Below are 14,250 nucleotides of genomic sequence, written 5' to 3'. Positions count from 1 at the left end.
TTAAAGTGACCAGGAGTTTATTAAAAATACGGTTAAACACATGTAAGCAAATACTGTTAATGGAACATTAAGGTTGAAGTATATAGCTTCCTAAAACAAAATAGCACGGCAATCTGCGTCTTTGATATACTAAGATCCAATTGTATCTTCCATGTTTGCTTTAATATCAGATAGCTTGTCATATAACACTGTATGCATTTCATTAACTCTGGAGTGAGGGAATCACACAAAAAAGAGAAGTGTCACACTGACTAATAGTTTTGCAGGCAGAGTCAACTACGAGAAGTTCTCACCTCATCAACGTGGATATCATATTGGAACAATTTTTCTGACAAAGACAGAATGAGAAAACTCCCTGTTCTGCACAGGGAACAAGATTCAAGTGGGGCTTTTTGTTTTATTTTAAATTTGTATTTCAATTCACTTCAGGGCCTGCCTCTCCAGTTACAGTCTTTCTGTCCCTGCACATCTTCCAGATTCACTGCATATTTGGAATTCCAGTCTCGCTCAAAAAGATGTTTTAATTGTTCCTGGATAGGCAGTTGCCTTCTCTGCACGTTGGTTGAATTCTGTTTGATAATTAGTCCCACACCAGCAGTGTTAATGAAGTAATCTTCTGACCAATTCGAAGTCCCTATGCAATGAAAAAGTATCTAATTAGAAAACATTAATTTCCCAGTGTTCTGTTTCATCCCTATTCTTGTTAAATCCACATTTGTCTGGCTTTGCTGATTTGCTGTACAACTGCAAATCTCATTAGGACCAATAAAGCAGCAAAAATGAGGTCACCTCCTTCTTATTCCAGACCTCAGGTTTTGCAAAGTGAGTACTAACTGCAAACCTGAAGCTTCATAACCTGATTCCTTACAGCCTGTGACAGAGGCGCACAAACCTAATTATTACAAATATGCAAATAGAGTGCTACACTGAGGTATTAAAAGAGGTAAAAGTCAGCGTTTGATATGGGTTTCTGTGTTTAAAGAAAAAAAAATCCTTAATGGACTTAATTCTCTTGTTAAAGAAAAACAAGACCCTTGATCAATAAAACCGTGGGAGCTGCTCTGAGCTCAGCATGCAATGCCAGCTTTTAAACCAGGTAAAGTTGGGAATTCAGCAGCAGGCATTGTCTAGGGCTCTCTCCAAAGCTACTATAATTCAGTAAATCAAATATTGTGGAAAAAATGCACATTTTATCATTTAGCACTTTTCCTGGTATGTGCCTTAGCTAGAAAAGTCTACCGTCAATTCCGGAAGGTGCTTAGCCATGAAAACAAATTATCTGCATATCTGTCTTCAAAAGACAATTCAGTAAGAAACAAATTCTGTTAAAGGCAATTGGAGCTGCAAGTGCTCAGCCCATTGGAAGATTAGGCTATTTGCTGGTTTGCATTGCTTGTAGGATGAGCTGACTGAAATGACAGAGCCCTTTCACATTGCCTTTCTTGAGGGATCCTAATAAGAGAGTAAAAAATAAACATAATTCTGACTTTCAGGAATTGAGCAGCAATTGACATTACTGTTTTTTCATTTCCTTTCCTAGAGTTCTGTTCAACAAACAGTGCGTGGAATTAATTCCTTCCAGCAATTTAGTTTTATTAAAGCACAATGTTATATACTAGAGCATCAGCTATCACTGCATCATTACGAGCACACAGTCTGTGAAATTCCCACTGTGCTTGTCACAAGCTGTGAACTCAGACATGTCATGCTCTGTTCTTAATGGTTCACAGTCATATGAAATAATCTCTTACTGAACCTGACCTACATTATTGTCTCCCTTTCACATCTCTACTTCTTTATCCAGGGCAGACTGATTTACATGGAAAAATGGGGTCTTTTTCTGATATTGCAGCCCATCCTATCTCAGCCTCAATCCTATAGATCTAAATATACTGTAAGTGTTTGGAATAATGGAATACATACCAATATAGGCTACTTTATCAGTGACCATATATTTGTTGTGATTCACTCTCCCATGAGGAATATTTGTGTGATTCATAACTGGAACAATGAAGAGTTTCTGGAGAGAGAGAAATTAAAAATAGAAATACCATAGTTAGGAACAGACTGCATGATTGGATAATGCAGATTTTCTATATTTACAAAGACTAGAATAGTACAGAAAGAACAGAATAGTCCACCCACTGTTATTAAATGTACCATAAAAGAGATTTTACTCTTATCCAAGAGAACTAACAAATAGTATTTCCACTATACATAAAATTGGATAAGCAATTGAGATCAGATAAGGATAATGTTTCCTTCACAATGTTCCATTAGTGGCACAGCTATTATCATTACAGGGCAGACACTTAAATGCAGTTTTAGGCAGCTGTTTAATAGGTCTGCATTTACAACTGATTGCTGCTCTTATTTTGTGCTAGAATGGGCTGATCACAGACACAAGGGGTACTGCAGGCAACAAAAATGCTGAACTTTTTGTGTTAACTCTTATTGGGTTTGTTTGTTTGTTTGCTTGCTTGTTTTTTCCTTTTGGTAAAAAACATTCCACCTTAATTCTGTGACTTCACTGTGTCATGGTAACTGCATCATGTCGGGAGCTTCCATACCACCTCCCTCCACTTGATGCACTCCAGCCTAGTGCCTATGGCCTGTGTGTAATACCTAGTGTTCACAAACAGGCCCATTTGTCTAGGCAGTCAGCAGAGATCTCAATTGTAAAAAATTGACAGTAATTAGACCCATTTAAGATGCTTAATACAGGAAAAGGTCTATGAAAAGAGCACTAGGTTGTCATATAAACTGTCACTCTCATGGTGCTCAGCAAAAGCTACTGCCTGGATAATCAGAGAATGGTTTGGGTTTGAAGGGACCTTAAAGATCATCCAGTTCCAACTGGAGATTCAGAGCAGCCCTGCGGAGAAGGACTTGGGGGTGTTGGTCAATGAGAAAATGAACATGAGCCGGCAGTGTGCACTCGCAGCCCAGAAAGCCAACCATATCCTGGGCTGCATCAAAAGGAGCGTGACCAGCAGGTCGAAGGAGGTGATCCTGCCCCTCTGCTCTGCTTTCGTGAGACCTCACCTGGAGTATTGTATACAGTTCTGGTGTCCTCAACATAAAAAGGACATGCAACTCTTGGAACAAGTCCAGAGGAGGGCCGCGAGGGTGAACAGGGGACTGGAGCACTTCCCATATGAAGACAGGCTGAGAAAGTTGGGGCTGTTCAGCCTGGAGAAGAGAAGGCTGCGTGGAGACCTCATAGCAGCCTTCCAGTAGCTGAAGGAGGGCTATAAAGATGCTGGGGAGGGACTATTCGCTAGGGACTGTAGTGATAGGCCAAGGGGCAATGGGTTAAAATTTAAACAGGGGAAGTTTAGATTGGATATAAGGAAGAAATTCTTTACTGTGAGGGTGCTGAGGCACTGGAATGGGTTGCGCAGGGAAGTTGTGAATGCTCCATCCTTGGCAGCATTCAAGGCCAGGCTGGACAGGGCCTTGGGTGTCATGGTTTAGTGTGAGGCTTCCCTGCTCATGGCAGAGGGGTTGGAACTAGATGATCTTAAGGTCCTTTCCAACCCAAACCATTCTCTGATTATCCATTCTCTGATTATGACAATCTGCTTCTCTAAAACCTAGTACTTCCACACACAACTGGCAGCTTAGACTCAAAAGTCAGTGGGAGGCTTGCATCCTCAAGCTGTCTTTCCAAAATCAGGTTTCTTATCGTACCACGCTGACACTGATGTGGGCATGTGGATTGTTGAGAGCACGCAGGGACCTCAAATAGTAGAGCATGGCTGGGTCAGAGTGGGTCCAGCAGCTGACCAGAAGCCGAATTTGTACTCTGTATTCGAAAGCTGCACGTCTCAGAGCGTTGTCAATGGCTGGCCAATATCTAGAGAAAAGTAGGTGGGAAGAAAAAGGGACAGTTCTGAAGTAGTTTGGTAGAAAGCTGCAAGAATGAACCGAGAATATAAGTAACATTGTGCACAGGTGGGATCTCGGGTACCCAGTAAGAGGAACTCTTGTGTCTTCACTGGAGGTATAAGTAAGATTTCTGCCTTCTACCCAGCCAGTTCATTTCACAGTGCATTTTGAGACCTCCAGTCTCTGCCAAATTAGGTTGAAAATTATCAAGAAGTTTAAAGCTTAGTAAAGTACATGTACACAGCCACACACACTGCTTGGTGCCATCATGCTCATTGCATTAGGAAACTAAAAATAACAACTCCAATGTAAAGCCAGATCATACAGCATGAAGTAAAAAGGGCAGCACAGAGCCCAGAGGAAAGCCTAAGAACCACTTTGTAGAATATGGCCATTTCAGGACTTGGCGTGGATACTATCCCTCCCTATCCCTCCTTGTCTTCTTTAGCATGCCACGTGCCCTCGAGGTAATGAACACAGCTGTGTTCTCATGAACAAGGGGCTCTCCATTTCCATGACACTTGTTTTGATAGTAGCTTGGGGAAAATTTTTAACATCCTTGACCCAACTACACAACACAAAGTGCTGGACAATGTACATCCCAAGACTAGTAACTCCAAAGGCCTGTATAGGACTTTCATCCTGTAGACCCTAACAAGTGCTGCACGGAGGAAAACAAGCATCTTCAGTATAGATTGGAGGACAGAGCGGGATACAGAGTGGTCCAGCACTCGCTCACAGTCCCATGGGCAATGATTAATTAATTTGCCTGACTTATTCCTTGGGCCTTATGTACAAAGCCCTGAATTCTCTAAATTTCCACTGCACATCGTCCTATCACAATCAGCAGACTAGCCATGTGCTTTCAGGATCAGGTTGTCTTGCAGATCCTGAAAAACTCAGAAAAACATATTTAGAAATCCTATTTTTCAACAGTTTCCATTTTTTAAATATATCAGGTTTGAGTTGATTAACACTCAGGCATTAAGATACCAGCTTTGTTCCTTCTGCCTCAGCTGCTAGAGGAACCTAACCTGAACTAATCAGCCTCAATTCATTGCACTATAGCTGATTGCTGTGGAGATAGCCTGAGGCCCCGCACAGCTTTCCCTAGGCCTTTCAAACTTTTTTTGCATCTGATCAGGTCCTAGATGTCACAAATGGTGGATTAAGGCTTCAGATGAAGAATGGGGAGTATTAACACACTCATTCCTAAGGGGAAAAAAGACTTCCTGTGAACCTATTCTTAGCTAATAGCAGGAGATGAGAAACACAGAGATTCAACTGTACAGCACAGAAACCGAAAATCCTTGAAGTTGTTTGATTTATAAAAAGTATCCCCCAAGTGGAAGCTCGTCTTTGAGATTTCATTTCAAAGACAGTGGCATTATCTGTGCCTATCTATTATCCTTCCTGCTAACAGATGCCCAGCTGAACAACAGAGGCTTTACACCATCATGCCACAGGACATGATGCATGGTATAATTCTGACTAAACGGAAAGCTAGAGCTCACCCTATTCCTTACAAGCCATGTTGTACATAATTATTTTGCCTGAGCTTCTTTCTCAGTCAGATTATTTAAACGATTGGAAAACTCACAAATGTTATAAACAGATAATACTCAGGACACTTGATTGCATGTAAACATCCTAATTCAAGCATATCTAAGAGGATTTGGAGTCTTAGTGGTTGCCCCATGACTGACTAACTTTTTGTGTTACTCAGATATGAGCTGATGTAGAGAGTCTGCATAATTCTGCTGTGACCTTAGGCAGTGGTCCCCTGCACACAACCTGATCACTCCAGATCACCACTACCACCTTCTTTTTGAGAGCGGCTGCTGCATGCATGCAGCATGCTTTAGGAACTTGGCTGTCCTTAGATGGAACTGTAAGAAAAGGAAAATAAAAGCCCAGAAGCTTCTTTTAGAGACTAGTTCAGCCTCCTGGTCAGCAAGGACAGTTAAGAATCACCCTTTAAACTATGGGTCAAGTACGTCAAACAGGCAGCAGAACCAGAAGTCAAGAGTCTTCAGAAGTAAAGAGCAGAAAGAAAGAAACAGGAGCAGAAGAGGGGAACAAGAACATTTTCCCTGAAAAGCCTGATGTCAGTTATCTTTCTGCTGTTCCCATTCCTCTCTCTATTCACAAAGCTGCTCTGCTATGTTTTGAAGAGAGCTGTATTCTGATTGTCCCTGGTCTGTCACTTCACAGTTTTCTTGCTGTGTGAAGAGCATGCGAGGCTGATTTAAAACACTAGTGAAGCACAATGGACAGTACTGGATACCACCCTTCCTATGGTATCAGTATTTGCATGAGGCAGTCAAGAGTGCAGAGCAAAGCCTCAGTTCTCTCCACTCTGAATACTTCTGTTGCAGAAGGAGCAGAATAGCATATTTTTCCTTTAAAAAGGACAGTCAGCTGATTTGCTGAAGATACAAATTGTACCTTTCTGGGTGAATGAAACGGCTGGTAGGGAAATATTCCATAACAGAAACATAGACAAATTTCTGTGCCTCACTGATAATACTGGTTATAGCAAAGAGGTCATTGGTACGACCTTCTGGACAAAATGCTGGAGGGGAAGCCTGAAAAGAAGAAAACACACATGTCAGTGATTTCATCCTTTTTTCTGTCAGATTCTGTGAGTCATTTATGTTCAGATCTGTTCAGTTTTCATTACAATAGAACGAAGCACTTTAAGTGGACCACTATCTTTCCTCATGCCTTACATGACCTGATGGGTCAGATACTGATGTATTGAGCCCACAGGTGATCAAAGAAGACCTGCGCCCCATTCTTGCCATACTACCTGATGGATGAAGCTGGGTCAGCCCTTATTCGTTGAGCAGTTCCAAAGAAACCTGTTGAATTAATTATTATCCAATTGGAACACAGGTAACTGAGGACTGCTGAAAAAAAATTTCTGGCCTATGTTAAAATATAGTTCACACTCTATCCTGATACTTCTAAAGATACTTACAGAAAAATAGGCTTTTGTCAAGATTCCATTGAATTCTACTTCCAGAGGCTGATGCATGTTAATGTGGGTAGAATAATTAAGAGGCCAAGGGAATGGGACTGTAGCATTAGGAAGTCCAAGATCCCAGTAAGTACTAAATGTTTTCCAGAGGTCTTTGGCCAAGCAGCTGCAGTTGTATATCACAGCACCAAATTCTTTCACCTGCAAAGAGAGTAAGCTATGTCACAGCCCCAGAAAGAGCCACCTCCAAGGGTTTCTTTGCTGTTTCTCCCACTCAATCAGTATCTTACATTATGATGTTCTTCTGTTATGTGCTAGCACATGAATTTTCCCCCAGCTTTTTGAAGGAGAGCTTACCTGAGATAAAGATCTCCAGTCCATATTTGCACTACCAATGTATATGTGTTTCATGTCTATAATCCAGAATTTACTGTGCAACACTCCTCCAGCCAAATGTCCAAAATCAACCTTCTTTACATAAGCCCCTGAAGAAAAGTGGGGAGAGGCAAAAAGAGTTTAGACACAGCTGGAGATGGTAATCTATACTGCTCCCCTGATAGCCAGGACATGTCTGGATGTCTAATACTTGCATCCACTAATAACTACCAAAATATACAAAAAGTGAAATTTCAGAAAAATCCTTAAGGGCATGACAACATACACAAAAATCATGAACTAATGAACCCATAGCACTTGTCCTGTGAACTCACATAAACACCATGCCAGAATAAGCCCTGGAGACCAGTTTGTCTCAGATGCCCTATTGCAATGCAGAAGTTCTGAGTGCATCACTGAATAATTACCTTTTTCCTCTAAAAGCTCAAGGTCAGTTGAATTAGTTGCCAGAGTTGGAATACTTGCTGCAACATACACAGAGACATTCTCTGCAAGTAGTCTCTCAAACCTCTTCAGAATATCTTCACCCTGCATGGTACATTGCTATTTTTTGTATTTTGTTATAGAACATTTAGTAAGATATACTCAAAGTACAGTGTTACTAATGGATGCTTTGTTTGAAGAAGCCCAACACAAGAAAGATCAGAAATTTCATCTATTTTAGTATTGCTTCAAGTAGAGAAAAAAGGGAGCAAAGATTCTGAACCAATGTATGAATCAAAGTTTATTTTCTGTTGTTTAATGGTATTAGACGTAAGGCTTAAAAATACAACCACAAATATCCCAGACTTCAAAGGTGAATGCCCCAGTGAAGATCAACTGCTGGATGCTGATGCTCAACAGATACACTGCGTCAGTTCTCCCCAAGAATAAAATAACAGAGGCTGCCCTACACTGAGCTGTCCCTTTAGCAGAGACAGCCTTCCATCTGTTACTTTCCCTTCTTTTTCTGAGGAGGAAATGAGTCATCTTACATCACCAGAACCACGTGGGGAGGAAGACAAATCCCAGAAAGCCCATGAGGCCAAGGAGGATGTGCCAGGGCAGGGGCAGAGGCAGAGCTCTGGCCTGCAGTAATAAACAGGCCAGTACATGGTCTGTCAGCAAACAGCACAATTCCTGACAGGTGACTAAACTCCACACCTACCTGAAATAGCACGGTCTTGTCCCTTCTGCTTTTCAGAATAGGCCCCCAGACCCTGCTCAGGATTGCGTGGGAGGCTGCCGGCTGCCACAGGCCAGATTAGAGCCAAGGGACACTTAAACACGATGAACAGTAGCAAGGTGAGCCTGTGCCGTGGCCTCTTTCATTTATTTTTGGTGGTGGAGCCAGAGAGGCCCTGCAGGAAGCCTGGCTGCACAGGGTGCCCAGGAGAAGAATGAATGTCCTGAATGGCTGCCCAATGGCATGCTTCAGGAACATCTGCAAAATGGGTGGATGCAGATGCTGTGCCTGTACAAGGGAGAGAAGCAGCCTCTGAAGCAGGTAAAAGTCCAGCAGACTTTGTTTCCTGACTCTTCCAGCTAGCCAGTGGGAATTGGCATGTTCACTTGTGTATACAGATCCTGCAGGCTCTCTGGCCATGCCACTGGCTGCCCCTACCGTAGGCTGACCATCTGCAGGGTGAGAGAGTATGGTTTTGAGGCTGGCCTCTGCCCGGTTGCTCTTAAAACATGGCACAGAAATATTCAGAGAAAACAGAGCCCATATGGGGTCTAACTTGGCCAGAGGAGGAAAGTTGGTGTGCTGCTTCAGACCAGCATGGAAAACCTTTCTGGGTTTGCAGGAAGCATCTGGAAGACAGGCCTCACAGTCAATCTGCCATCTACCACATGGCCATACAACCGTAAATGTGCTTGTCATTGATTCAGTCCTACCTGCTTGGAAGATGAGTCATTGACGTTGATATCCTTCCCAGCAAGAGACCAATAGTAAGAAGCCACGTAAATTTTTTCCTGGGCTATATCAAGGAGTCTCATCCAGGCTTTGTACAGGGGTTTGGCTGCAGTGCTGTTTATCTCAAAAGCTAAGTCATAAGGAACATTTTCCACCAGTTCAAAGCTGCAATGACAGTCGCATGTTGTGAAGCAAGTGACTGTAACCCAAGCAGGAAACTAAGCAGGAAAGCTCTCAAGCCATACACTTGGCCATTTTGGACATCAACCTCAAATGCAAACAAGCAGAGCTGGACAAACAAGATGGGACTACTCTCTATGCCCAGTCATTATAGCCAAGTGTATATCATACATCATGATCCCAATCCAGCACAATGGCTTATCAGTAGCTGTTCTGAGCTCTTTATCTTCTCATCCTAAAGATGAGAAGAAAAGTAAACCCTGAGGCTGGATGGTACCCCTTCCCTCTGCCAGAACAACCATCCACTCATCCCTCTGGCCTCTGAAAGTAAGTGAGCTCAGCAGGGGCTGCTTTGCCTACTGGTTGCTCTGCCGCCTCCCACCACTGCCACAAAGGGAGGATGTCTGGAGATGGTGGAGATGCAACAGAGGTGTGCTGAACATATTGATTGAGTATTGATACTGCCCCTACTACCCCTCATAATAGTCAACTACTAATGACCCAATGCGTAAACAAACCCCTCACTCTTCCCAAATTAGTGGTACTTTGTCACTTATTATACAATGGGAAGAGAACAAAAGCCATGCTGATACTGTCATCACTGTAACTGTTGTTCCACTGGGTGATTACTTCTCCATGTGCCATCAAGCCTGGCTCACCTGCAGGAGTCATTTGATCCATTGGTGTCCTCCTCAATTACTGTGGCTCCTGGGAGATCTCCATAGAGTTCTTCTTCCTCCTCCATCTCTTTGTAAATGTTGACAACTGCTTTTTCTCTGCTAGGATCAACTGTGCTTTCCACTTCCATGAAGTAAACAGCCAAGACAACAAGACCAAGTATCAAAATTGCCCCTAAGATTTGAAACTAGAATAGAACGCAAATAGGGTAAAATTTAAGTGATCACCAAGTCACTGATACACCAGCTAATGGATGACTCCCTGTTACAGGTAACTCACAATCTTTGAATAGTAGTTCTGCTTTCAGCTACTGGCAGACAGCACTCTTAGATACACCACTGAAAATGTGGATCACAAGCTACAGAGTGGTTGGTTTATGTGAGAACTGAGATTTTAGTTTTGCTTTAATTTTTCCTGTGCCAACATACCGAAAAACTTGTTTTTTTTCCAGAACGTTGTGATTGATTTGACATTTATTGGCTTTATTTTAGCACAAGACAAATGGGTGTTCAACAAAAACTCACAAAAATCAAAAGAAGGAAATCCATAACACACCATCCAGAGCCAGGGCTGCAGGATTAGATTCCACATTACTCCCTCTCGGCAAGGTTTGATCAGTCTACTGGATAAATCAATGAGGGTTGCTGTGTCTCTCACTTGTTTACAAAGAAGATTGAAACCTATATGGGTTTCTAAAATGGGCAATAAAATCATTCCTCTTAATCTGTTACATCTTTTAAGAAATGCCAGTGTAATCTCAGCTCTTGTAAGCAAATGTAGTGTTTCCCAATAATTACCGTTTTGAAGTCTTTTTGATTGTTCACACTTAATTTCATGTTGGAAGATTCATTAAACATCAGGGATGTTTTTAATGCTTTTTTCACAATCTGAAAAACAGAAATGTATGCAAAGGGAAAAATAAAGCTTTATGGCAACATTTGTAAAAAGCCAGTTACAGACTAAAAATGCAGGTTACTGCCATTGCTTTATACAGCACTCTGACATTTAAGTACGGATCTGTGCAACATCCTCCCTGTATTATGGGTCTTGAGTGACATTAACAGATTCCAAAGGGAGAGGGAGAGACAGGTCCCTGTACTTTTTCCGTGGTGCTGTCTACACACCAAAATCACTTCAGTGATAAATGTGTAAAGAACTGCATCTCTGCCTTTTCAAGTTATCCTTCAACACCCACTTTTGTCCTGTTGCAAGCTAAAATATTTGCCAGCAAGCAATAATTAAGTGCAGGAACTGTGAGTGGTAGCATACAATATCAATGTCATCCTGTGTGTGACTCCATTAGGCTCCTGCTCTCTTCCTATGCCTGTGAGTTATCTGCAATGCCAGCACCACATCCAGAAGGGACTTTGTTAAGGAGATGGAGACCAGCCCAAAATAGAAACTCTTCTTCACCCCTGTTGCAGTTGTGACCCTAGAATATAAGTTAACTTCTTTTCCTCCTCAGACAATATTGCTCCAATCTTGTGTTATCACCAGCAGAGGTAACCCCAAAACAAAGTACCAAAATACAGCAAAACTCAAAGCAGTTGCTAGGTAAGGGGTAGGTGGCCACTTGCCTACTTTGCCTTCTCAAAAGGTCAAACCAAGAACTTCACACATGCCCAATAGATCATGAATTATCCCTGCATTAGCAGAGGTGAATTTACCCCATAAGGAGTCAGCTGTCATTTAGAAACATAGGCTCATAGAAAGGTTAGGGTTGGAAAGAAACTTAAGATCATCTAGTTCCAACCCCCCTGTCATGGGCAGGGACATCTTCTACTAGACCTGGACATTTTTCATGCTTAGAAGCAAGAAGCACATCCTGGGATATGGTAGATTTCAAAAAGTGCTAGCAGATGATATCACCGTCTGCCCAGTCCCAATCCACCACTTCCTATCCCTGAGCCACTGGGCATTTGTAGCCAGGAAGGTAAATATGCTGTCATGGTATCAGATATGCAGTTGCTCTGTGGCAACAGAGCATAAGTGGTGGGTGGCCACACGCAAACAAGTTTTAGGTAGGAAGGATCCTGCCAGGCTTGTCCCATCCATCTTGCCCTATGTTCACAGCTATTGTCACCTGAATTGGATGGGCTCATGGTGTCTGCCTTCTCAGATGCATAAGGCAGTATGGCCACACATGTCCATGGTGCATCCAACTCCTGCCTACTCCACCTTTCTGTACAGATGCTGTGACCACATGGAACAAGCAGGAGTTGGACACTGCAGTGATGTAACTCCAAAGGCTTCTTATGGGACCTAACTCACAAGAACTAGTATGATTGAACTGAAGAGGTGGAGGATGTCTTGGGAGACAAGGGAGGTGGGTCTGAAACAATGACTTGGGGAACACAAGGTGTCCTGGGTTCAGCAGTAGCAGTCATGTTTCTCCTTCGTGGTAGCTGGTGCAGTGCTGTGTTTTGACTTGAGCCTGGAAACAGTGCTGATTTGAAAAGAGAGGACCCAACGTAAAAGAGCAGGCAAGGGAGAATAAGAAAGTTAAGAGGAAATAAGAGAGGAAAAAGCAAAGGTATGAACAAGCATGCTAAAAAGCATGCTAGAGCTTCAGAGATGAAAGCTAAGTTTCTGTTCCAGAGCCTGCTTGTTGTTATTATTAGCTGCAATCACCACAGCGGTACCTTCTGTCTAAGGCAGTTTTACTCACACTTTTCACTAGCACTTCTTTTGCTGCCCTCAAATTCAGGTGCAAGCTTTTACACTAGAAATAGTTATAAACACTGGCAGTGAAATACCTGCTCTCCCAGGCCTGGAGGAACTGAGCTGCTGCCAACAGTGATAGACAGTGAGCCATTCCCTGGTGCATATCAGGTCCCCATGCCCCTGAAGTCCCAGCTCATGTTTTAAGCACAGCACAAAGATGCAGCGTCTTACCCCCAGGAGCTTACAGCCCAAGCAGGGAGGAGGAATATAACACACACCAAGCAGAGAAAGCTGTGTGACAGCAGCACACATCATTCCCCCATCTTGAGAGGAAGCGGTCAAATACCAACCCAGAAAATGTAGTGGGAAGAAAAGGAAGAAAGAGCAAGAGAGAAGATGCTGAGGAGTTTGTAGGAAACTGAAGCAAAGGGATTTCAAAGGAGGAGGAGAAAGGCAGCTGAAAAAGAGCAGCAGCAGCAGCCCTTCAGCCTTGGCCAGGAGCACCCAGTGAGGCTGCAGGTCACACTCCACATCTCACAGCTTTGGCAGCAGCTGTTCCCACCAGTCCTCATCACAGAACCAGAACCTGAGAGGTGTCACCTTGTCCCTCTGGCCCCCAAAGCTAAAGTGCTCCCCACAGTACAATGAAGTGACCCAAGCACGATCTTGGTAAGGAACTGCAGCTGCAAGGGCATTTACAGCCATTTGATGGCTTCAGAAGGAAGGAGCTTCTGAGAAACAAATTGTTTCAGTTCTCTTTTCCAGCAACAGTTACAAAATGGCTTTGAAAAGCAGCAGCTCTCATAAAAATATGAAGGCAAACAGATCTCATATGTGCCACAATCATAGAATCATGTACCATTTGGGTCAAAGTGCTTCCTGGGGTCTTTGACTGCTAATGGGTTAGATTCCCAGCTGCCTTACAGAAGTCATGAGAACTGCACTAAAATATGAAGTTTAACTTTCAAGAAAGAAAACAGCACAGACTCAGGCAGAATGCTTAAGAATAGTATTGTAGCTGGTCAGTAATTAACTGCTGCTTCCTCAAAGCTTTCAGAGCTTTACCAGCTGCCAATTTCAATGACTAAAGTTTATCCAAGAGCAATAAATACAACTATTGCTTAGTGTTTCTTCACAGACTGGAACACAAGCTAATACCACAATCTGCTGAGAGCACACAAGAGACTTGTTTATAACATTAAAGCTGGTCTCTCCCTGCCCCCTAAATAACTTTTGGTACTTCTTTTCTCCATCAGCATCAACCTGTTTCATATGTTGGATTTCAAACACAAGGATGAGACTTTTCATTATACAAAACCATCCCCAAGAAGCTGTTTGAGGCTCCTCAGATGAACAAAGTGCTCTCAGATGAACCCCCAGTACTCTCAAGATGATGGCAGATGTACTTACCATCCTGCAAGTCTTCCTCCTGTGTGGATCTCCTACCGCGGTCTGATGTTACTCCAACTTTGCTTACAAGAAGCAGCGCACATGCTTTTCACTAGCAGATTTATTTGGGGCTCTTCTGGTTTTTCCTCTTCCTGCTGCAGATACTTCCTCT

General features: G+C 42.8%; 1 protein-coding gene across 1 annotated transcript; it reads right to left on the bottom strand.

Annotated features, from left to right (window-relative positions):
• On the bottom strand, positions 1–14,250 carry PLD4 (phospholipase D family member 4). The gene is made up of 11 exons (XM_062628111.1): positions 14,100–14,250; positions 10,823–10,912; positions 10,007–10,212; positions 9,149–9,332; positions 7,678–7,798; positions 7,232–7,359; positions 6,875–7,075; positions 6,340–6,479; positions 3,694–3,859; positions 1,924–2,020; positions 1–634 (listed from the first exon to the last, which is right to left on the bottom strand). The coding sequence occupies exons 1-11, from the start codon at positions 14,100–14,102 to the stop codon at positions 426–428; spliced, it is 1,545 nt and encodes a 514-aa protein (XP_062484095.1). The 5' UTR covers positions 14,103–14,250; the 3' UTR covers positions 1–425.

This window comes from Pezoporus occidentalis, unplaced genomic scaffold (genome assembly GCF_034315485.1).
Source record: "Pezoporus occidentalis ecotype Australia unplaced genomic scaffold, CSIRO_AGI_Poc_V1 ctg31, whole genome shotgun sequence".
NCBI classification, from domain to species: Eukaryota; Metazoa; Chordata; class Aves; order Psittaciformes; family Psittacidae; genus Pezoporus; species Pezoporus occidentalis.
Note: the sequence above shows the minus strand (reverse complement) of the source record. Positions and strands in the feature narration are given on the sequence as shown.